The following is a 24,850-nucleotide window of genomic DNA, read 5'->3' as shown; positions in this document are numbered from 1 at the left end:
AACAAATTGTTATAGTAACTATTTGCATTGCCAAGAAATAAAAAATGTTATTTTTAAAACAGCAACACAATCTTAAATGTGTGTGACAGGAAAAATGTATTCAACTTTTAAAGACACATCTAAGAGGCTGAAGAACATATCTTCTTATGCTGTGATTTCCAAGATACCTTCCATTTTAGGTTTAGGCCTCATTATGGATAGCTTTCAACCTCTGATGTCTTCAAAATGTGTTGAAATGCTAGTGCATAGGGGTTTTTTGTTTTAGTTTTCAATTACCCTTCTAACGTTCTTGTTTTGTCTCCTTTATATTTTGTGAACTAAAAATTCTTGAATATAGAGTTCGGTTCATTTAGTGTATCTCTAGATGTGTTTATGGCTATGGATATTAAACTATTATTTAACACACATTAGTTAGTCAAAATGTTTTATTATAGAGTGGGTATGTAATAATGAAATACATATTTATATATGATTTCGGCGGATCTTTAATACTGAATTTTGCCTTTTAAATATTTGTTACTTACTATAAAAACTATGTCTATGTGAATAGCAATAAATCTAGCCCTCTCTAATTTCACTCTCCCTTTTATCCAAACTGTCCCCTTAATCCTCAAATATTTATACCACAATAGTCTTCTATTCTGAATATCCTTTCTGTTGTAGGAAAACGTCTCCAATGGGTTGGTGGGGATGTTATTCTTCCTACACATCACAGAGACCAGCCTGTACAAGTTCATAAATTGTCATACCACAGATCTGCTATTGTGTTCTGGAAATTAAAAACTAAAGCATTTAAATTATTTTTACTTTAACAATTTTTTATGTTAAATAGGAAGTCAGTCTTTGCACCAAAAACATGTTCTATGTTAGCATTATTCTTGAATTCCAAAGCACAGTTAATTTGCTTTTTTCATAATGTTATTCCTTCAGTGATCAGTTTCATGTATTCTTCTGGTTTTGAGGAATTTGATGCATGTATTTCTGAGCTTCACTTTGGGGGAAAAATCCCATGATTATGCTGTTTATCTTGATCTGTATTAAAACGGATAATATCTCAATGTATAACAATGTAAAGCAAAATATTTATATGGATGACTGAAAATATAACATTGAATTAAAACAGTGCTCGTTTCAGAATTTCCATCATGAACTTGCAGAGGAAGGCATCATGATGGCTGTCTGTTTTCCTATCACAACTTTCTTGTGCTAGACATACACCTGTGGGATACACCTGTGGGATTATATGGTTAATCTTTTTATAATGCTAGTAAAATCAACCTTGAATTATGTAGACTGCCATTTATTTAAATGGCTGCTGAATTATTTCAAGTAAGAGAAAAACCAACCATTACTGTCTCCTCATAAAGGAATGAGCATGAATTAGGAGAAAATATGTGTTTAATGAATGTTAACTTACAGTCATTTAAAAGCTAACTTTGCCTGACAAGATATTGATTATTCTCAATATCCTCTTGCCTGAGTATTTAGGTATCTCCCACCCCCTATAAAACAAACCCTATAAAACAATGTTTCAGGTATATTTTCACATTTAGTACCTGTATGTCATGGGATATTTCGCATGCTGTTAGGAAAAACAGTTTATTTTCTATCCATAAAAAGTAGCATAAAAGTAACAGCAGTAATTCCTTTTAAAATACATTGGTTTGATTGAATCTCACTGTCAAGGTGCTATGTATAGTTTTCTTTCTCCTAAGCAAAGGGTAAATGCTCATGATTTCAATTACAGGTCAATCCTAGCCATGCTTATTTGGAAGTAAGTCTCCCTGAGTTTATGGGAACTTGTTTCTTGGTAGGTATTTCTAGGCTTGCACCCTTAATGTGTCTTCATTATTAAATTAAGTAGAAATGTCTTGGAATCTTCCTATACACCTTGCTATAGGAAATAGTATACAAAGGGTTGAGTGGAAGTGGGAAAGAGGACAAGGGATTTCCCCAAAGCTTTGTTTAGATTAGCTGGCACACATTTTGGAATAAGAAGCTGGCATTGTTTTATTTAAAATGTTCAGCTAATTATTGGGAAGCTGACTGGAAGGTAGGTCCTTATTGATGAGAGCCCTCCTCTAACCAGGAAACAGCTGTTGAAAGAAAACCCAGAAGGGAAGTAGAAATATACAGTCCCCCCCTTTAAGAGGTAGGTGTGTGTGGTGTGCTTTTTGTTAAATTGTGGCTAAGGGAGTATTGTCCGTACTCATGGTTGTCAGTGCTTCTGTCTTCATTTGTGTAAATGAAGAAAGTTAGCCCATTTTTTAAGCCTAGGGAGCCATGATCAATGAAGGTCTTGTCTTCATTTACAATAGGGAGCGAGCTTGGGGCAAGACCTTAGGTAGAAATGAACTACATTAAAAGTTTGAAAGGGTTCAGAGCACTGTATCAACAATAGTAGGCTAAGGAGAAGTAGATTTCTGAAGGTAATGCTTAGTCAGGTGTGAAAGCATTCTTTATTTCAATAAATTGTATGTTGTGTAGATTAACAGAATGGTCTCATTTCCCAAAGGAACATGTCTAGGGCTTTGGAAAGGGAGATGAAGGATTTGTGTTCATTTCTTTTAAAAACGCCAGAATTCTCTAAAATTGGATAGTTTGGTTTTTCTAATTATATTTATTTTGGCAATTTATATACTGCTTTATACTTCAAAGAAGTTCAAATTAACAATGCACATTAAAGACAAAAACTTCTATTGTAAATATGGCAGTGGGGGCAAACTAAGGTTGCGGGGACTAACCAGGTTACAATTGGCATGTTGGTAAAAATAAAATTTAGCAACACTGCGGCATTCAGGTACCTTTTCTGTGAAATTATAGTTATCTATTGTGTCCCAAAATAATAGACATCCATGTTCTGTGTGGCTGATGTTAGAGAATAATAAAACAATCCTGAAAAGTGGAATGTGCCTTTAGAAGAAGACCAATGTAGCAGTCCCTGGATAGAGTTATATATTTTTTCCAGATGTGTAAAGTTCAGAAGTTTGTAAAGAAAGCTCTAAAATGTTCTAGGTTAAAACAATCCATAATGAAAATAAATGAGTTTAAATTTTATGCATATAATCTTGAGAATAAGAATTAGTGGATCTTTCTAGTGCCCTTGTGATAACATTTTACTGACAGCTGTTAACGATAGTGCAAAGTTTTCATATGAGCATCTGGAAAGTGTATAGAATACCAGTTGTTAAATATAAATGTGTTGTGAATTGCATCCTTTGCTGGTACACAGAGCTGCACCTGGGAGGGCCTAGTAATTCAAGACTACTGTGCTCTAATGCAAACTCCCAAGGAGTAACAGAAAAGGCCTACAAAACTACTTCTCTGCTTTTGTTTTAGTGCATTAGGCTTATAAAGTCAGTTTTAAGTTACCAGTTCAGTTTATATTCTGTAGAAAAAGGGAACGGTAGGGGAGTATTGATGGGAGGGGGGAAGACAGGTGGAGCTATAGGTCCATTTGTTTTCAGGTATGTGGTGATTCATAGGCTTAGAGGTGAATTGTGAGGTTCCATTTCTCTTAGAATATATATCCTAGAGAAAGAGTTAGGACTCTATAGGTCTGAGACAAAGTGTTTTTTCAATATTAAACTTGTCACAATCCAAAAAATGCAAACAGTGTAGACAGGGGGTACAGGATGCTAACAGAACATGCTGTGCAAGCTAACAGAACGTTTATGTTTTAGGTATGCTTGGAAGGTGATAGATTCTTTCCCTAGGGTGCAAGCTCAACTGTAGCATGGATCTTATTTGTTCCTGTTGAAAGATTTCTAGACACTTGAACATCTGACATATAAGCATGTGCTGTGTGTAATTATTGCTGTTATGTGCAATTACCTTTAATTTTACTAACAGTATCCCTGGTTGCCCTGGTTTTTCTCCACTAATGCTTTGCGGGAAATGTATAGGAATTTACTTGTGACACAGCTGTGCTTTTCCAATACAGTTCAGCTTAAATTTCTAATAGGAAACTCTCCTCTATGGTTTATGTTACCTTTGTTTATACATGTGCTAAACCATTCCTAATTCCTGTTTGGTAACTTCATTGTTGATTCCATGAGTGCAATTTAATCTGCTTTGCTTCAGGCATAGGCAATCAAGGGAAAAAACAAACTTTTCCTATTGTTTGTATTTTGATTTGGTTTTTCAGTCCAGAACATCAATTACCAAGTTTAAAACAAAAGGAGTGCCTTACTTTCTGATTCTCTCATTTTCCATTTACATTTCCATTGATCCTAAACTCCATCTACTAGGATAACTAACTTAAAAAATAAGAACTGCTGTGATATCCATTAATGGCTTTAAAAAATAGCTAGTAGCTTTTATTATAAAATAAGCATGAACAAAGTAAGAGGAAAATAGACTCTAGGGAACAATCATATATCTGGAAGAGGGAATGGGCTAAGATGATCTAATAGTGTTTTTTACCTAATTCCTGTGACTTATAGCCATTGGATACGTGCTAGAGACTGCTCTTCTTAGTCAGGTGAACCCCCTGTTCACTTCAAAGAGAGAAGCAAATGCAGGATTAATCTTCTCATCACTCACATTGCTAATAGGCTCCCCCCGAGCTTCTCCCCCCACCCATAAAGAAAACTTATTTAATATAATTCCATAATCCTACTTTTAAAGCCAGCCTTGTTTGTTGCACAACCAGAAGTGCTTCCAAAATTGTTTGTACCTTCCTCTGGCAACTTATTGGATATCTTTAAACTGAGCATAGCTTTCCTGTCCAACCCTTCCTTCTTTAGTAGATGGAATTAACCTCACCTGCCCCCTGTTATAAGCAACAAAACTAAAGTGCAACTGGCAAACAAAGAGAGCGCTTGATTTATATAGAGAGACAAATATAGAGAGGAATTGACATGGATTGGTTTTATAATCAGCAATATATATCAGCACAGTTACTGATGATGAGCTTCCCTCTTAATTGTGGAAGTAGCCTCAAATGCTGGTTTAAAATCTTGGTTAAGAGGGAGTTGCGTTTAAGGTTGGTCGGAGAAATTGGAGACCGAGGAAGGAACGAGAGTGCAGTCCCATGGCTCTCATTTTTCTATTGTGTGATCTGCTTTTAAGACTGCTGCTTGTTCTTTATAACTGCTGTTAGTTTTGTTCGTTTGATTTCTGTTTTTAGGTTGCTTTTTTAGCTTATTTTGTGCTGTTAAATTTGTGTAAGCCACTTTCTGTGCTTTTATGAAAAGGCAGAGATAAATTCAACAACAACCATCCTGTTGCTACTACTTCAAATCCAACACATTCAAAGGTCTGATCACTGGTATCAGGCATAGTGGACAAAGGGGAAAAGGAGGACTGGCAGTACATAAAGGGCAAGTGAGTGTTTGATGTGACGAGGGAGTAACCATAGACCCTTCAGGAGCTATTCCAGTCACTGAAAGTGGCATGGTGGGGCTCACAATAACAAAAGAGAAATAGGAAAACGAAGGCTCCTCTCCTCCACGAAATGATTATTACAAGGCTGGTGATAACTCAGAAGCCCTGCTATGAAGGTATATCAGACTTGGAATTCTAGCATATGGTTATTATTTGATTTGTTGTCAGAAAAATCAGTATGCCACATGCTAAACACTTATTTATAGGAACAGTGAGAACTGGATTGTAAACTAAGTAAGCTCTCACTCAAGAGAACATTAACTTTTGGCTAAGTGCTTGAACAAAACAGAATTATTTTCCTAAGTAAACATTTGCAAAATCAGTCTTTAAACTCTTCTTTAGTAACAGTGTGTTCTTTTTGTCATGCCATTTTACTAGGACTGGCCAGCAGAGTGGGGCAGTGTCATGAACCTGGCCCCCGGCACTGGTGTCACTGCCACTTACTGGGACAGTGCTGAGGCAGGGCAGGAGTGCTCTGGTGGGAGGGTTCTGCTGGTGCCCTTGCACCATCCCAACCTCATCACCACCCTGCCCCTCTCCTGCACCATTGTGGTAAGCAGCACTTGTGCTAGGAAGCCAGGTCCATGGTGCTGCCCCTCCCTGTCGTCTGTTCTTGTATTTTACTATGTGTCACCTAACACTCCATGAATCTGGGAACTTCAGATCGTGGGGTCCTAATTTTACGTCTGTATCCAAGTCATTCTTATGCTAAATCAGGTGTTTGGACTGTGAATGCAGTTGTGACAGTGCTTGTTATTAATGAAATATGCCAACCATTCCCAAAGTTTTCAAAAGTTTGTTACATTAGACCTACTCCAGACTTTAAACACAAAGTAATAAAATATTCCTTGTATATTTTGGCTGGTCAGGCCAGATTGTATGTCCTTTGCAGTGGTAACTTGTGGAAGTTATAGAGGTGTGATCTGTGGACTGGAATCTGTTGGGTATGCAGTCTGAGAATTCTGCATAGTATCAATGTGATGCATTTGACTGATGATTCATTGAATAGAGTTTAAAAGCAGTGTGACTGAGTACAATCTTATACTGTCAAAACTATAAGCATGCAATTTGTTTGAAGAGGAAAGGGGTAGGAAGACAGAAGAGGAGAAGCAAGATATATATTTATATGTGTAGCAATAGAGCTTGTTGAAGAGAGAGAATTGATATCAAAGTTTTTTTTCTACAAGAGGTTATTCTCTTCTGATATTTTGGTGTGCATATTTTTTTTAAAAAAATAGGTAATAGTTTACAGATAAAAAAATACAAGCTGCTTTCATGGAAGAATGATAGATCCTAAAAATATTTAACTGCATCACCCATATAAAACAATTCCCTACAAGAGAAGATGGCCAAACAAGTAAACCCAATAAGTTTATTAGGAACACTCATATATATTGTGCTTCTGAAATAGCATGTGAAATAAAACAATGAAATTCTTCTAAAAATGAGTTAGCATGAAACAACTGATAAGAACAATAGGCAGTAAAAGTACAGGCCTTGTTCTTTATATGATAGTGAGTTAAGTTGTCTATTCCCATTGTACAGTTGGGGAAAACAGGCTAAGAAAGCATGACTTTCCCAAGATTGCATGCAGCATAATCCTTATGTTTACTCAGCAGCAAGTCCCACTATGATCTCTGAACTCAGTCCCTACTAAGTGTGCTTATGATTGCAGCCTTCCAGATGGAATCTGTGTATGTGTATTCAGAAGTAAGTCCTATGGTGTTCAACAGAGCTTACTCCCAGGTAAATGTTCATAGTGAGTCAGTAGCTGTGTGGGAATTCTAACTTAATTTTAATCAAGTCCAGGCTTCTGTTTCTTCTGTTGTAAAATAAACACAGATGCTACAGTGTTTTTAAAAGTGCTTGAAAGATCAGCAAAACATTTTTTTAAAAATGAACATATCCATTCTAGGTTTTATAGTCTCTGTTGAAAATATCCATCCTTTTTTTGGCAATTGAAACTAGATTGAAGATAATAGCAAAGATTCTGACAGCTCCTAGGCTGAGGTGGCGCTCGTGAGCACCACTGCACTGGCCCATGTTTTTTTTAATGCGATTCCTTTCACTTGATGTTAATGCAAATTGTTCCTTACTTAAAGTAATAAAAGAAAATGAAGACACATTTGAAAATGGAAGTTGACTCTAATCCATTCGTCATCTAATACTAGCCTCTTTATCTTTGCTGCTACCTAATCTGGTTAAATGTCCCTGTTGTAGGATTTTAGTGTAAATCCTCTATAGGGAATAAGAGAGAAAGAGAGAGAGAGAGAGGCAGTTGGATTACTCACAGTAAAATAGTTCAGCGATTTGCTTGTTTCATTTTAATTTTTCGTTAGTGCTCTTGTGACGGTAACTTACAATTCAGGCTGTACAGTAAAAGCCGCAGCACTTTTTAGATGTTTATTTTCCATTTGCACTCTCTCCTTTTGTGAATGAATAATAGCTCTGCATCACCTTGAATTATCACACAAGAAAGGAGAGTGTCATCTTATGTTTTTAAGTATCTGTTTCTAACTTTTCTATTTTCTCCCTAAAATTTAGTGTGTTTATATTAATCATTCAGAAGCTTCTTATTAATGTACTCTGAACTGAGCATTGCAGCACAATCTTATATGTATCTGCTCAAAAGTAAGCCCCATTTAATTCAGTGGGACTTACTTCTAGGTAAATGTGTATAGGACTGCAGCTTCAGTCAGCTCTCTTTTGCTATATGGCAGTGAATGGTAGTTCTTTTCTGTTTAAAGGACTGACTTAAAAATTATTTCTCTCACTCTCCAGTCTCTATATAAAGAATTCTAAAGTAAAGCAGAAGTTGGTCCTGTTGATGAAAGAAGAGGATGTAAATAGTTGCTGCTTAAGGAAGCCATAAGGCTGACGATGAGTTTTTAAAAGGCATGGAGAGGGAAGTTTCTTTTGCATTGAGGGGGTGAAATTTGAATTGCTAGGCCTCTGTCTTGCTTTTTCAAATGTCTGTGAACATCACAGAATGTTAACCTGTAACCAGGTGTAGCAGATACACAATTGGCTCTGGCTTGTACGTTTGCTAATAATAATATAACTTTTGAACTGCTGATACATGGATCTCACCTTTGGCTGGATCTGTGTATCCTGAAATGAACTCTGCAGCATACGCATTTCTGCCTGTGGGTGAGAAATGTGTGTCAGCACTTTGGATATTACATTATTGGCTGATACATATTGATGAAAGTGATCCTTGTAACCCCTATACCTGATAACAATCAATTGTTCCCTTAGGGTTCCTTATTTCAGAACAGGAAAGCCCTTTACAATACCACAGTAAACCATACCTTCATCTAAGCACAGTAAAACAAGCAAACATAAAACCACTCTCTGTTCCATAAGGGCAGTTTTTCCCCAAGTGGTGGGTGGGCATTCTATAGGCCATGAAAACTATATAGATAGGTTATAAGGTCACCAGGAATGGGTGTTGGGACAATACATTGCATAGGACTAAAAAGTTTCATTTCACAGGTCAGAGTTTGCAAGCCAAAGGGTGGTCCTTAATAATAATGAGCTTATCTTGATTGAGGTCCCTCGTAAACTATTTGAGAACCAGAGCGTTAGGAAAAGCAGGGACTAATAACCTTGTATAATAAAAGGAAAGAAAATAACTGAGGATCTTATGATGATAGTCTTACTGTGTACAAATGTCTATGAGTAGTTTCATAGCACTGGGATTTGTGTGTTTCTAAACTGCTTTCTTAATGTTTGTGCTATGTAGGTTTGTGAACATGACATCTTTCCCACACTTTCCATTTTCTCTTTTCAGTCTAACAAAGTCCCAGTTGTGCAGCACCCACACCATGTACATCCTCTCACGCCGCTTATTACATACAGCAATGAGCACTTCACACCAGGGAATCCTCCTCCACACTTACCAGCCGACGTAGATCCAAAAACAGGTAAGCCGAAAGATATTTGAGAATGTCTGCTTACAAGTAAGTATACTAACGCTAACAGTTTTCAAATGATGAAAAATGAAACATGTTAGTTCTAATCAACTAACATAATTGATCTCAGGATGCTGTACCCTGTCATTTAGGCCTTCAGTTCCATTTTAGGAATAACAAGTAAATAGAAATAACTGCAGTGTAGCCCATTTCTAACATTTCTGTTTGTGGTGGAATACACTGATCAAAAACCAGAAACTAAAATAACACAGTTCCCATTGATGCATTCTAACAGAATGTAGAGCAGCCTATAACACTCTGCAGGTATTCGCTGTTCCAGATAATGCTTCTAAAGGTGCTATTTGACTAAAGATTTAAATAATAAATTACTTGAAAAGCATGATAAAGGACTATTCGTAGAAAGAGCAAAAACAATGTTTTCATTGTAGAGCAAAACAATGTAAATCAAAATTATTAAGAGTTTCTGTATTGATTTGAAATGGAGATTGTACTATATGTTAAATAGTCTATCTGATATTCTTAATTTCAAAGCTATTTCCTGCTGTTAATTGTTTATATTGTTTACGGGTTCTATAATATTATCTAACTCTTCTCCTAGGCAAAATAAGTTTGCCCTAATATATCTATATTTTAGCTGTTAATAATTCTATTTATTTTAAAGAAAACTAAGTCCTAAAACCACATTCTTGAGACCAATTTGTTGCCTTCATTTGGGATTATTGCACAATTATGTATACAGGGCTTGCTGATTATAGCCAATGAATAATATGCATAACCTTTAATCCCATGTTAAGTGATCTTTTTGACTACAAAGGTCACAGGATTTGATGTTCTATTGTAGTTCTTAATCCCACTGCTACTTTCTGAAAAAATTTACTCCAGCCTAAAGAGGTGATTATTGCGCACACATGGCACTCTGCTTAGATTTATTAGTGTTAAAGACTAGACTTGACTTATTTTCTTAACTAAAAAAAAATTCTTGTTAGCCTGTTGCCCTAGAGGATGTAATAGTCAGTCTTTGTTCTTCAAACTGCATAGAGTCCTCAGAGGGCATTCCCCCCCCCCGTTAGTCCAAATCCTTGCAAGTTAATTAAAAAGTAAATTTGAAACCATGAATACATGTTAGAGCTTGTCAAAGAATTGCTACAGTTGTGATTAACATATTTAGATAATGTATCCAAACACAGTCTATGAATGAATCAATCAAGTTTTTTCCCCACATGCCACAATTGGGCTTAATTTGAATTGTATTTAATGCTAGGTTTAAAAGGAACTTCATCCAGTCATCTCTAATGCAAGTGCATGGCAGAATAGTCTGACACCCATTTAAATAATAGTGGTACTGGGAATGCTTTTTAAATGGTTATCATAAAACATATGATTAACGTCTAGAGTGTTTACTTTTCTTCTGCGAACATTCTTTCAAGAGTGCAAAGAGCTCACTGTATAGTTAAAACTCAGTTAATCTGTTTGGGTTTTGTAATGGAGAAAAAGTTCTGTCTGCCTGAAAATGTCACACAAGAAGATTTAATTTAGAGATTAAAAGTTCCCTGAGTGACTTTTAAAAAATAGGTTTTTAGCTGTGAATTACACTGCCTGTTCATTTTAATGCTCACCATTCTTAATTCTGCTTTTGCTATGTTGTAAAGAGCTGGGTTCTCTTAAGGACCCAACACTGCAACACTTACTCACCTGAGAGAGTTTGAGATGTAAACATTGCAGATTATAATCTATAATCCATTTAATCATAGACAGCCCTACATGCGCTTTTCGTAAAACTCCAAACAAAGAACTTCAAGGATTTACACTTGTCTTATCTGAAAACACAGGTTAGTCTTTTCTAAAGAGCAGCACATTGTTATACATGTATGTCCATCGAGAGCCAGGATTGGGCTGCAGCTAGGGGGTTGAGTGCCCACTCACAGTTAGTTGCTGGCTGGGAAGTATTTGAAACTTCTGCATCCAAGCCAAAGCAATCCAAACTCAACAAACAACTCCTAACTTGGTCAAATATTACATATAGTTATATTGCACTAAATTACAATTATTACTTTAGTCTGGTGGAAAAACAGTGCTCCTAGTATCTAACCTTGGTTAGAAGAAATTAACAATCACTAACTCCCTCCCCCAGCTCTCCTTCTTTCATGAATCAGTCCCCTGCATCCATTGGTCTTAACCATGGTTAAGGATTACTATGCTGTGATTCTGTCCAGGGTTAATACTAACCAGGGTTCTCATCACAAAAAGGATTTCATATGAACATAACCTTTAACTATGCTTATGACTGTCAGTGGAGAGGGATTGTGAGCAAAAACAGAAGGAGCATGCAATTCTGGTTCACACTCTTGATCTTCTAAATGTTATTAGAGATCAGAAGCATTATGTATGCCCATTCCTTTGCAACTGAGAATACCTCTTTAGATAAATTAATGTGAATTAATGTAACCTTTCATAGGTCTTAGCTCTCTTGAGAAAGGTAGCATTAATCCAGATTTAATATTTTGAGTCTTTTCTTTGTCATTAATGAAGTTAGATTTGCCATTCCATTCTCTAAATGTTTTTCAAACAGTGAAAAAAATGCCATCTTGTACAGAAACAGAATGTTATCAGTTGAAAAAGAGACCGTTAGAATATACATTAATTAATTACATGGCAATGTCCTCATTTCTCAGATATATGTTCATTGTTTTGTTTCATTTTCTTAGGACTCTGTTGTCCCCACCTTAGCATTAAAGTTTAGTGTGGAAACAAACTAATCCAAAACAAATAAATGTGGTTTATATAAGATCAAGATAGGGACCTTCTGGAAATAGGAAGGCACTGCAACCATAAATGGTTTAGTTTAGAAAGTACCTTTTCAGTGACCTGAAGGTGGCCGCACAAAGAGGCGACACACATGATGGTATTAAATGAAAGTAGGGTGGGAGCCTCCATCCTTTTAAGACTTTGGGAGAACAAAGTCCTGCATGGTCTTTGACTGTGGGGAAGAAAACAGATGAAATGTCCTGCTTCTCTAGCTGAGTCTCATTTGCTTACAGTACTAAGTAGGACACTCTGGGGAGGATAGGTGAACTCAGTAAGCCATGTCTTCAGGATACTAAGGTGAGTTATAAAAGGCAGAAAATGGAGTACTCATGGTGTAGAAATTTATATGACTTTCCTGCCTCCCTTTTCCTTTTCTTTTTTTTTTAAATTCCCTTTTCCCCCTCCCTGACCCACTTTTCTGATGCTTCCTTTTCCTCTTCCCTAGGAATTCCACGGCCTCCGCACCCTCCAGACATATCTCCTTATTATCCACTATCACCGGGCACTGTAGGGCAAATCCCCCATCCGCTAGGATGGTTAGTACCACAGTAAGGAGTTCCATTTTTTTAATTTTATTTTTTATTTTTCATTTTTGTACATATGTATATTTGGGGGCAGGATAATTATGCTTATTTCCTTTGCCTGAAATGTGAATGCTGAGATAAGCATGTTTGCCAGCTGCCAGTTTATGGGAATTCATTAACTTGCTCAATAAAGATTAAATGAACAAAGTTATGGGTCATAGTGTGTTAAATAACAACAGAGCATGTGGGCATCATTTCATGTGACCTAACGTCTGGTAACCCATGAAAAATAAATAAAAAACATTTGTTCAAAAAGTTGGAGAGAAGGGTTGGGGCAAAAAATTTCTGGATGGTATAATTTAAGAGTTTGATAATTTTGGTTAGTAAGTTGCTTCTAGGATTGTTGGTACTAGTTTCAGTACCATCTCATACTGATACCCTATTATTTTTATCGTGCACCACTATTATGATTTGTGTAATTGCATTGCATTTGCAAGCCCCTTTAATAATTTCTTGTTTCTAGGGTTTGGAATAATGTTTCTTTATGTATTGGAACATGAATCAAGAAATGGGAGACAGCAGAGGTGGGAAGCTAGTGGGAAGACTTAACTAATTTTAAAATGTGTAATAACAAGAGGAGGAAGGAACTTTCTAATTTGTAGGCAGTATTTTTGCATTCTAGTGATGCAACTACTAATTTTTAGAGTATTTCAACAATATAATGTTATTTAATGTGCAATATAAGTTATTTAAGTGACCATGCTAACCATATTATTGCATTGTTCAAAAAGTTCTGAACAGGTAGGGAAACAATTTTTATTTAGCATGTATGTATGTGTCAGTGTTGGCACAGTATTTGCTTTTGATGGCCATTTGCCTTCATGTCCATGGATATGTACAGTATTGGTCTTATTAATCTGGGGGGGAAACCCAAAGAGCTCAAACAGATGCTAAAAAAAAAGTATTATGGTGTGTGATATGCCAAAACATTTCAACTAGTTGTCTTCTACAGGAGCAAACAAAACTTGCACAATCCTATTCCAGTGTATGTATTGAAACAACTGATTGCAACATGCTCTAAAATAGCCAGAGCAGAAAGCCAGTGAAATAAGATTTTGTAAGATTTGCAAGAGCATGAAGGTGACAACTGGTCAAAATGCATTAGGTGCAACAATACAATGGATATTTTGAACATTAATTTTAGCCAGCCTCTCTCATATTTTTTCTGAATTTTTGGTGCTGTCTCCTCCTTTCCTTCTGCTTGGCTTCATTAATCTAATTTTTGCTTCAAATACAGTAGGGCCCAGCTTTACAGTGCTTCGCTTTATGGCGCTTCGCTAATGCGGCGGTCTCAATTAGATGCAATTAGACTAAAGCCCCACTCATACGGCACTTGTTCCACTTTTACGGTGGTTTTTGGGCATTGTGCACCATTCTATTCAATGAGTTCCGCTTTTCAGCGGGGGTCCGGAACATAACCCGCCGTATGAGAGGGGCCCTACTGTAATCTCATCTGATACATAACCCACACTAGGTTGCTGGTTCACTATGGCCCTACAATCTTTTGATGTTAAAATGGGGAAAGGTTTTTTCTGAAAAAAATCTCACCCTTATACTATGCTATACTTACTATACTATACTATACTCAGCTCAAATATATTTGCAAAATTGGCACCTGCAACCTTTTTTGTGGTCTCCTGGATACTTTGGTTTCCTTTTACAGGAGGCACACCACTGAATTCCTTATCCTGGTCCTATGGGTCTATTACTCATTTTTCTAAATCAAAACTGTGGTCCCTAGTGGGGGAAACCCTACAGTTTTAGAAAATGTATCCTATTTGTGCTATAGAAAATTAACACTTCAAAGGAAGAAAATAATAGCTGGAAAACAGAATCACTACCTTCATGTTTTATATGTGGCAGTTATCCAATCAAACACTAATATACATTTGGCTTCTTTATTGTAGTCAGGATTTTACAATTTCTTGTCATTTGACTAGCCACTACATGTTTTCTGTAAGCATGAGTAGATTTTACAGAATTCATTCGAAATAACTGCTTGGGTATTTTCATTTATAACAACAACAAAAATTCTGTTCTCCATATATACAACTTTTTTGTATCTCATGCAACTTTTTTTAAGTGCCAAAGAACATAAACATAAAATTCCTTCAAAATTATCTAGCTGGCATATTTATTATTTTGACCATTCATGGGCCCCATTCTATATTTATGTTTAGCAGAATAACCTTTAAAAAAACCTCATACCTCAAAAATTATCTTACTCATTCAGTAGATACATTTGAAGGACAGATGAAAAAGACTTAGTCAACACAGATAAACCTCAATCAGAAAAAGTTGTGTAGCTTTCATGAGGATGCTGTTTTGCATGTTGCTGTATTTTTTAATTATTGTAATGAGGTATGATTGTCTATTGGTTACCCACAATACTTCTTGGGGACTCTCCCCCGGTAACTCTTGTCAACACTTGTTAATCTGACAAAAGGCTACAAATTAAGCTCTGTTAATTTAATGTTTTCTCACCGAGATCTAAATACCGAAAGAGGCCCAAAGCGCAACTGAAGTCCTTTGATTCACTGTACTTTATTTTGGTATAAATTTACATTCATTATTGTTTTCCTTTGGATGTGTAGCCCTCAATTAGTGTGATGGCTCCATTAAAGCAAGCAAGACTTCGCCTTTAATTATTACAACAAAACACCTAGTTTCAGCTTGGGGAGAGGGTCTCTATTGACATAAGCAGAGGTTATAAAATTTAATTAGCCATTCATATCAGATTTATGGCATTCAAATTGTTCTGTGTTTCTTTTCTTTGATCCATGCTGTACAATCCCCAAGATTTTTGTTCTGATCAAATGAGAATAAAGCTTACTGTGCAGAGAGAGAGAAATTTAAACTGCAAAAAAAAATACATACTCTTGTTTTTTTACTCATTCTATTTCCCCCATCTTTCTAGGCAAGGTCAACCAGTCTATCCAATCACAACAGGTGGATTCCGACATCCCTACCCAACCGCTCTGACTGTCAATGCTTCCATGTCAAGGTGAGTTCACAGTACCCAGGTCCACAATCAGGGGTATCTGTTAATTCTATTTATCATTCTCTCTAGAGCAGTGAGGCTGAACTTGAAAATGCCTTCATTTAGTTATGCAGTGATCTTCATTTTCATTTTTGGGGGGCGGGGGAAATCCTCACTGCCCTTATTGTATAAGTGAGCTCTTGAAGGTCATTGTTTGGGAACTGCATTTATTTTAATTGTTAACTAACTGGGGAAAAGCAGTTGTAATACTATGATATTAAAAAGCCAGGAGATTATGCTCTTACAAGTTTTGCTTTCTCTATGGCTCTCTTTTCAAGCATGGTTTTCTATGAAGAATGGCGTCTGTAGACTTTTATTATGCACACAGACCTAGAAGGAGGGGTGTTGAATTTTCTCCTCATTCCCAAGCTCAAAATATTTTTATGTGACATAAAAAAGCTCACTTGATCCTCTAAGGGTTTAGAAGTATATCTCTTCTCTCTCTGTCCCAACCTCCAATTAATTCCAGCTAATTTTCCAAGGACTGCTAGTTTTATTTACAAACTGCTTGGCAGCACTATGTTTAAGTAATCACTAATTGCTCCTAATGATAGTTTTATTCTCTGTTCATCTGATTTTCAGTCTAGTTAATTAAATCGGTGGAGGTTTAGACTTTCCTGATGGGCTGAAACAGCTAATCCATGTTGATGATGGCACATAATTAAATTAGCATGCATTACATAGCAAGGTTCCACATTCCCCCTCATCTTCCTCCCCCCTTCCTGCACCTTTCCAACCCCTGCAGTTAATACGTGAAGGTTAGATTACAGAGGAGGAAGGGCTTGAGGGAGTGGAGGACATGAAGAAGCAAAAATGAAACTTCTTGACTAGTAGATATTTCTTATAGTGTAAGAAAGCAAGAGAATTCTGCACGCACACACACGAACACACACACACACAAATATAATTAAACACCGAATTCCCTCACATTAGCCTTTTTGTTAATATTGCATGTTTGTGGAAAAGACTGGCAAGCTGAGAAAGGGCAATCAAAATGGACCTGGGTTCATCTTAATTATTATTAGTAAGGCTGTTCTGTTTTTCTGTTTAGGGTTGTTGGGTTTTTTTGCAAGGGACAGGAATGTATCACTTATACATGGAAGGTATCACTTACATCCCTTAGATATGCCTTATGAAAGGGATCTAGTTAAAAAGGGTATACAGCAAATTAAATACATTATTGTGGTAATGGGACGACAGAAGTACAAGTCTATTATACTTACAGCAGTTATAGGAATTGTATGCTCCTTGCCCTGTTCTGGCACATCCTTTGATATTCATTCTATTCAGCAGCAGGGCCAGGACTTCTCAGAATTAAGTGATGGGTCATTATACTTTAAACACCATGGAGAAGCCTAGATTGGCAATTAAACAGCACTTGCTGACACTTGCTTGTGCCACTCTGTGACCCCCTTTAGATTGAGATGTTGGAGCTTGGGGCCCTCAGCCTGCTAAATTGGTAGCAGGCACTTCTCCTGACGGGGGCTGGCTCTGAAATCTGCCGGCTTCAAAGGGAGCAAGATCATGTATAAACCATAATATGGGTGCACTGTGGCTCAAAAAGGGGGGGGAGGGGAAAAAGAAAGGAATAGATGAATTGTTACAAGTGCAAGGGGAAAATGAGGGAATAATGACAAATCTAATGCAACTCAAAGCAGAATTGTTGCACAAAAAAATGCATCCCACTGCTTGTGCATAAAATCAAGTCAGGCAGATGACATCCAGTTAACAGAAACATGTCAACAGTGAAGTAAAGTGAGAGTGAGCAAGACAGAAGCCCCTGAGACAGTCAGGAAGAAAAAATTAGTTGTCCTTAACAAGTTACAGCTCATCATTATATTCTGGCTTGGAGCCATAAAAGCAGACAGGGGTATATAATGAGCTGCTTGGAATTTTTTAGGGTGTTTATTCCAATTCATAGAATGCTTGTCTGCAGAAAGGAATTTCTTAGTCAAAGAGGGGTGTGCCCTTTATATATCACATTATGTTGTACAAACAAACACAAAAAGGCAGGTAGCATTTTTTTAAAAAAAGATCCATATGTGCATAGAAGCATGTGCACAGACAGACAGACACTTGTTTCCTATGCTGAACAGACAAATGCATCAAAATGCACAATCCGCACTTTTATTTCATATGTGAAAAATCTCAACATTATGACCTACCATAGGAATAGTGTGATTAAACGTTTTTGCTGATATGCATTTTCTTACATTGCTAAATGCACTCCATGTAATAGAACATGCATCACACTATTGTCTTCAGAAGTTTAGGCTTATCCTGCTTTGACATGCCTAAGTGCAGGATGTGTGCCATTTATGATTGTGCCCAGTTGTATTGAATAATGTAGGAGAATTAATAAATATTTAATAATTTTAACTGTGCCTTCTCATCTGGATGTAAACACTATGATAGCATGTTCACTCTCTCTGTCTCACTCACTCACTCACACCTTTGTTAGACTCTAAAATTGGGGATTAACTCATTTTTCACACCTCTGTGCTATTGAACATGTACCATCGCCCACTGCATTTTATGCCTTGCTGCACCCCAAAGGCATAGCACACTTTATGGCCACTTCTTTTGTAACTAAATATAAACTTCCAGTATGGAGGAGCAGCTTTGTTAGTAGTTATAATCAGGAGTCCTGTGTAATTTTTTAATGCCAAAAAAATTTCAGCTTTTGTAGGGTAGAGTCTACTTTGTCAGATCTAGGAAGTGGTATGCTCTTTACCTCTTCACAAAATAGAAAATGTCCTTTGCCTTTGCTTCTCTTGTGCCTTTGGGGATATCCCTGAACATTTATTTTTTATCTTCCCTCCCAACCTCCAGTCATGCTGAAATTGAATTTTAGTTAAAGTAGAACAATAACTAGACTTTCTTCCTGATGTTCTTGTCTCAGTTGTTGAATCCATGGGGTGTTCTTCATGGTTTTTTGTGGCAAGGTTTATGTTTGTATGCTGTGGCATTATCACAACTTTTTCATGGTAAAATATATATGTGAAAAATATTACATACCTAAACAAATCTGTATTGGAAAAATTGGGGTTTTCATATCTCTGATGTGGGAACGTTCCAATTTTTTTCACATGGGCAGAAGCTCCTTCAAACAAACACTTCTCTTATGAAATTATGGCAGACTCTACATACACTACATCAAAAACAATATACAAATAGGTTCCGAGAACTATGTTTTACAAGTCAGCATAGTCCGTTTTACAGTGCAGTACACCTGACTTCTCACCTTGTCTTCTCTGTCTCTATCGCAAAATCAAATAAAGCCAATACAATATCTCCTTTCTTTGATCCTGCTACAATTCTGTGGGGCTTTGGGTATGAATTTGCCATCATATTCTTAGTTTCACTGCCATAGTCATTCACAGTAGTGCTTTGCAAACTTATCTTGAAAGTGAAAACACATATTTGCTTATCAGCCATTATTTGTTTATAAGCCATTCAAAAAGCAAAAAAAGTTATATATTTTGTGCCCTGGCCAAATATATAAGGAGCAGTATCTGACTAAATAGTTCTACTAGCATAAAAACATATGGGCCCACTCATATTCCAGCATGCTCTCTAAATCTGCCCCAGGGGATTGCGGGAAAACCCAGAACATATTTAAAGAGGGGGAGGAAGTTCTGTTGTGCAGCCATAAGTGCTTATGCTGGCAGAACTGTTGGATGCCGCCCCAGCTTTCCCACCCTAGAAATGGTTTTCTAAGCTTTTTTTGGAGCGGAGGGACTGGCAGCCCAACATTCTCATCTCACCTGTGCTCTTTATGTAATGTATTATTTATTTATTTATTGCTGCATTTACATCCCACCCTTTCTACAAGGAGCTCAAGGTGGCATACATGTTTCTCTCCCTCTCCATGTTATCTTCACAACAACCCTGGGAGGTAGGTTAGTCTGAGAGCCTGTAACTGGTCCATGGTCACCCAGTGAGCTTCATGGCCAAGCAGGGATTTGAACTCTGGTCTCCCAAGTCACAGTCCAACACTAACCACAATACCACACTGGTTATGACGCTCTGCTTACCGGCTTTCATCCTACTGAAGGAATACAATCCTCTAAGGGCTAGAAAACCAGATTTGGGTAACTGGATTAAACCAGTGTCCATAACTGGAATGAGGTAAAAGCCTACCAAGGGCAGGGTTGGTAACACTCATGAGTGGGAAGTCCATTTTCTTTTCTATTCTTATTGCTCCATCCTTTCTAATCCCTTCCTTTCTTATTTGATCCTACACTTGTCCCAGGCTCTGAGTCCAACAAAAAAAGGGGAAGGAAGTGATTTAGTGATGAGGCATATTTGTGCATTGAATGACTTTGAAGTCCTTGAGGCCTCTATCAGCTGGTGTCATCAAGAAAGGCAAAGCACTAAACTGCACCCAGAGGTGTCTCACCTGGTGTTTTTCAATTCTATCAGTGTGACAACAAGATGGAACTGAAGAACTATTTAAAAAATTACTTGGGAAAATAACATGTTAATGATTGGGAAGAGAATACCTAGGCTGTTGCATTTCCCACAGGATCTCTGTCTGTATAGACTAGCGTATCCCGATAGTCAGGGGCAGCACCTCAATAATATCGACTTTGATCTTGCTATAGGAGTAAGCAGGTGGCATTTAGGAGAAAGTAAAGATATGCACTCTGAGATACTGATAGATCCCACTATTGGTTAGAGCCCATTAATTTTATCTCATAAAAGTAAGTGGGACCCTGCAGGAGCAGGGTTTGTACTCCCCCCCCACACAAGCAATTGTGCACCAGATTGCAACCATCATTCTTAGTTCTGTTTAACGCAGTAAGGGCCACCATGAAATTTTACTTACTTTATTTTATTGTTGCATTTATATCCCACCTTTCCTCCAAGGAGCTCAAGGTAGCATTCATGTTTCTCCCACTCTCCATTTTATCCTCACAACAACTCTGTGAGGTAGGTTAGGCTGAGAGGCAATGACTAGCCCAAGGTCACCCAGTGAGATTCATGACTTAGTTGGGATTTGAGCTCTGGTCTCCAAGGTCTCAGTCCAACACTCTAACCACTATATTACACATACCAATATCTGCAACACTTTATCTCCTCCCAGAAGCAACTTGCAGGGTGTGTAGGAACCACTACGCTGGTTTCTGGGCAAGTGGGTTGATGTTGCTTACCAGAAGAGGGAGGACCAAGGCAGCAGGGAGATTGGTGCGATGCAAACACACCAGAAGGAGCTCCATATTGGCTCTGCCAGTACATTTGCATCGTACTGACCTCCACGCCACCTTGCCCTTTTCCCTCCCAGTAAGCAATAGTGATTCACCTGCCAGGAAGCTAGCATGGTGGCTCTGTTCCACCTGCTGAGATGCTTCTGTCATTAGCATATGCCATCTTTGTGTTCTGTAACTTGGTTATGTTAGAATATGGTAAAATATGACAAAACGATGGAATCTCAGAACTAGATTTTATGAGAGCTCTGAAATTCTGGAAGTGGGGTGGAGTGGGGTGGGGTGAAAGAAGGACTCTCAGCCTCTTTTCCTGTCTCTCTGGTTCAGTACTTTTCCTTTCCTCTTTGCCTTGTATGATTCTTCAACAATTTCCTATTGCCAGAAGAAGAGAGAATTGCTTGAGTGAGGCAGCTCCAGTAATTGGATTGTTTCCATTAGGTTGGTGCCATCATAGTTTACACGTTTCTCTCATGTTTGGTCTTCCTTGTATGAGGCTCAAGCATGAGAGAGAGGACATAGTGTGATGGAAACAGACATTCTACTCTGCATCATCTATTTATAGACACACACACACCCTTGTAGAATACGGTCTTCATTAGGATTGAAGGAGAACTGCCTAGTCAGCTACAATATTGCTGTTACTTACTCAGAGTATACTTGAACACTTTAGACCATTCATTAATTGAATAATTATTTTACCATTAGAAAGCATGTTGGTTCTTGTTTGGTAAAAGATGGCTATAGGAACATGATATAACAGTGGCATGTGATTCAGTATATATGAGATGATAGGACAGGGACATACCACTCATATGTCCCAAATTGCCCAAAGTTTTACTTTCAAAGACTGTTTTCCCTTTTTACAGAGTCTCTGCTTTTAAACCTAATGACCGGTATTCAATTAAGTTCTTGCACTAGCAGAATGACTTCAACTAATGCTAGGGGATTTCCCCCCCCCTCCTCCCCCATGTACACCCCACACCACCCCCAGATCTGCTCCAGAGGGTTGGGGGAATCCCTAGAAGAGATTTAGGGGGCTCATGGGGGGAGGAGGAGAACATTCTTTTACACAAGGAAAAATCTTTGCACTGATGGAACGTTCAGCACTATGTTGGAATGCAACCCAATGCTTCAAATTAATTTCAAGTTTGATTTTTTTGTACCCCAATGAAGTATTACAAGGCAATGATTAAAAACAACAACAACAAAGCCCCAAATTTCTTTATGGTCCATTTAAAGAGAATATAGCTAAGAAGCTGAAGAATCGCTAATATTTATTTCACTGCTTAATACACATCAACAAACAGCCATCCATGAATAGTCAGTTTGATTTGAGGTTCAGATTAGAAGTTCAAATCCCCAGAGCTTGTTTCCTCACAATTTGCTGTGAGTAGGCACTGTATTTTACAGTGAGAAAGATGGGCTCAAATTTCAGTGTGTTTCCATCCAGGTCCATGAATTGATTTGTTATTTAAAAATAAGACATTTCTGTTGATAACAAATGAGTAATTGTGTTTCGTGATAGCAGAAGCAGCATGATGTTTAATGTATCATTAATTATTGGTGCCAGTTTTCATATGCTTGTCTAGAGTGTGTGCTTTTTATATGCCTTTTATTATATGTGTGTACACACCCCTCCCCATTCATTCATTATTATTCTGACGATTTACACAGCTTTCTCTCCTCTAGGTTCCCTCCACACATGGTTCCTCCACATCATAGTTTACATACAACTGGGATCCCTCATCCAGCCATAGTCACACCAACAGTCAAACAGGAATCTTCCCAGAATGATGTTGGCTCACTCCATAGCTCGTAAGTATTTTTATATTCAAAACTAGGAGAAGTTACAGGTCCAGAGAGAAGAAAATTATTTCCCCTCCCCAATAATCATCAGTATTTCTAGACTATCCTGGGGGGGCTATCCTGGGGGGGAGGTGGGAGAAACCCTAAAAGCATTATGTGGGCTCTAAAATGTCTCCTTGCTGCCAACTTATCTTTAATTTGCTAAAATCTGGCCAATGGTGCATGGGGTAGAAGGAGTCTTCCCTTTAATATTTTCACCCAGTGACAAAGGATAAGAAGACTTCTCTAATTTTACGGCAATGTTGCCCAACATTGAGAGAAAGGAGTAGATTTTCTTGGGATTAAAAGCCAGAATCTGTGTTATACAGACAGGGGAAACTGAAATATGTCATTTCATAATAACAGTGACTTGTGTCAATATGATAATTATATGACCATTGTCTGTGTGTGAGAGAGAGAGAAATATATACGGGGCTTGTAAAGCATAGCATATCAGCATTGTCCATGAATACATTATTGAATTAATAATATCAACATACTATTTTTCTAATGTAACCCACCAGCTTTGTATACCTCTGCATCTCACCTGGAAGTATATTTAGTCAGGTACTCTAAACAGATGGCTATGTGTGTTTTGAAGCACAGAACCCTAGGCTGCAGAGTGCTGTGCCCAAATGGCTCTGAGTTTTTATTCAGTTAATGATACTTCTGTATAGCATTTTATATTTAAAATGATTATACTACCTTTAAAATGTTCTTTTGCCTTTGGAGATATGGCAAAAGTAAAATGTATAAGTAAATACATTTTCTTGATATTCTGTAATGTATAAAAATCAGATCTTAGAATAGTAGAGTTGGAAGGGGCCTATAAGGCCATTGAGTCCAATCTCCTACTCAGTGCAGGAATCCAAGTTAAAGCGTACCCGCCAGGTGGCTGTCCAGCTGCCTCATGAATGCCTCCAATGTTGGAGAGCCTACTACCTCCCTAGGTAATTGGTTCCATTGTCATACTGCTCTCATAGTTAGGAAGTTTTTCCTGATGTTTAGTTGAAATCTGGCTTTCTGTAACTTGAGCCCATTATTCCATCTATTGGAATCTCATGAAACAGTATTATCGATCCAGGTTTTAATAATATCTTGGATATACACCAAGTGCAACTCTTTCTTGTACAGTAGGGCTCCGCTTATACGGCGGATTAGGGACCAGGCCCCTGCCATAAAGCAGAAATTGCCGTAAAGCGGGACCCCATTGATGATAATGGAGTGCGTTGCGCGAATATGACGCCAAAATGCCACAAAATTGCAAAAGCAGCTTTAAAATGGGGAATTTCCCCCCCGCCGCATTAGCGGAATGCCGGAATGCGAAGTGCCGGTAAGCGGGGCCCTACTGTATATACCTCCTAAAATGATGGCATGTGTTACATGTAATTGTAGCATTTTTGAGTGTAAGTTAAATCAAGTGTTAATTTGGTCTCCTTGCTGTGGTTTTCATTGTGGAGGCAAAGATTAGAGAGAAGTGCATAAAAGAATTTAGAATAGATGTTGTACAAGTTCCTTCTGTTTATTCCTGTCAACCATTCAGAAAACATCAGGACTCCAAAAAAGAAGAGGAGAAAAAGAAGCCGCATATAAAGAAACCTCTTAATGCATTTATGTTGTATATGAAGGAAATGAGAGCAAAAGTTGTAGCAGAATGCACATTGAAAGAGAGTGCAGCCATCAATCAAATCCTTGGTCGAAGGGTAGGTAACTAGTCATGGTTTGTATGTGTATATGTATATAAGTGTAAGTAGAAAGAGAGCATGATATGCATCTGATATGAAAGGGCAAAATCCACCGTGTTATTTTAAGAGTAATTAAGACATTTTGCTTCCCAGTGGAACCTTTGAGCTTTCTTGTTGAATACTTGTACTTTGAAACTTCCTTGTGTTTCAAGTCAACAGAAAGGGAAATAAAATTGCATTATTTCCTCCATGTGTACCTCTGCATCATAATCATATACAACATCACTTTATCCCATAAGTACATTTCCTTTTCTTTCCACATGACCTCTCGTTTGACGTAATCATTGCCTTTTCAACT

The 24,850-nt window shown here is 37.6% G+C and overlaps 1 protein-coding gene across 32 annotated transcripts in view; it reads left to right on the top strand.

Annotated features, from left to right (window-relative positions):
- TCF7L2 (transcription factor 7 like 2) overlaps positions 1–24,850 on the top strand; it is a 269,506-nt gene that overhangs the window by 225,620 nt on the left and 19,036 nt on the right. For 20 of the 32 annotated variants that reach the window (XM_061635955.1, XM_061635962.1, XM_061635963.1 and 17 more), the window contains 5 exons: positions 9,182–9,314; positions 12,574–12,676; positions 15,630–15,716; positions 22,637–22,777; positions 24,351–24,510. In XM_061635955.1, the coding sequence (XP_061491939.1) occupies positions 9,182–9,314; positions 12,574–12,676; positions 15,630–15,716; positions 22,637–22,777; positions 24,351–24,510 (624 nt within the window). The remainder of the gene's footprint in view (positions 1–9,181; positions 9,315–12,573; positions 12,677–15,629; positions 15,717–22,636; positions 22,778–24,350; positions 24,511–24,850) is intronic. The other 12 variants (XM_061635958.1, XM_061635976.1, XM_061635959.1 and 9 more) reach the window with 1 other exon arrangement.

This window comes from Rhineura floridana, chromosome 7, assembly GCF_030035675.1.
Source record: "Rhineura floridana isolate rRhiFlo1 chromosome 7, rRhiFlo1.hap2, whole genome shotgun sequence".
NCBI lineage: Eukaryota > Metazoa > Chordata > Lepidosauria > Squamata > Rhineuridae > Rhineura > Rhineura floridana.
Note: the sequence above shows the minus strand (reverse complement) of the source record. Positions and strands in the feature narration are given on the sequence as shown.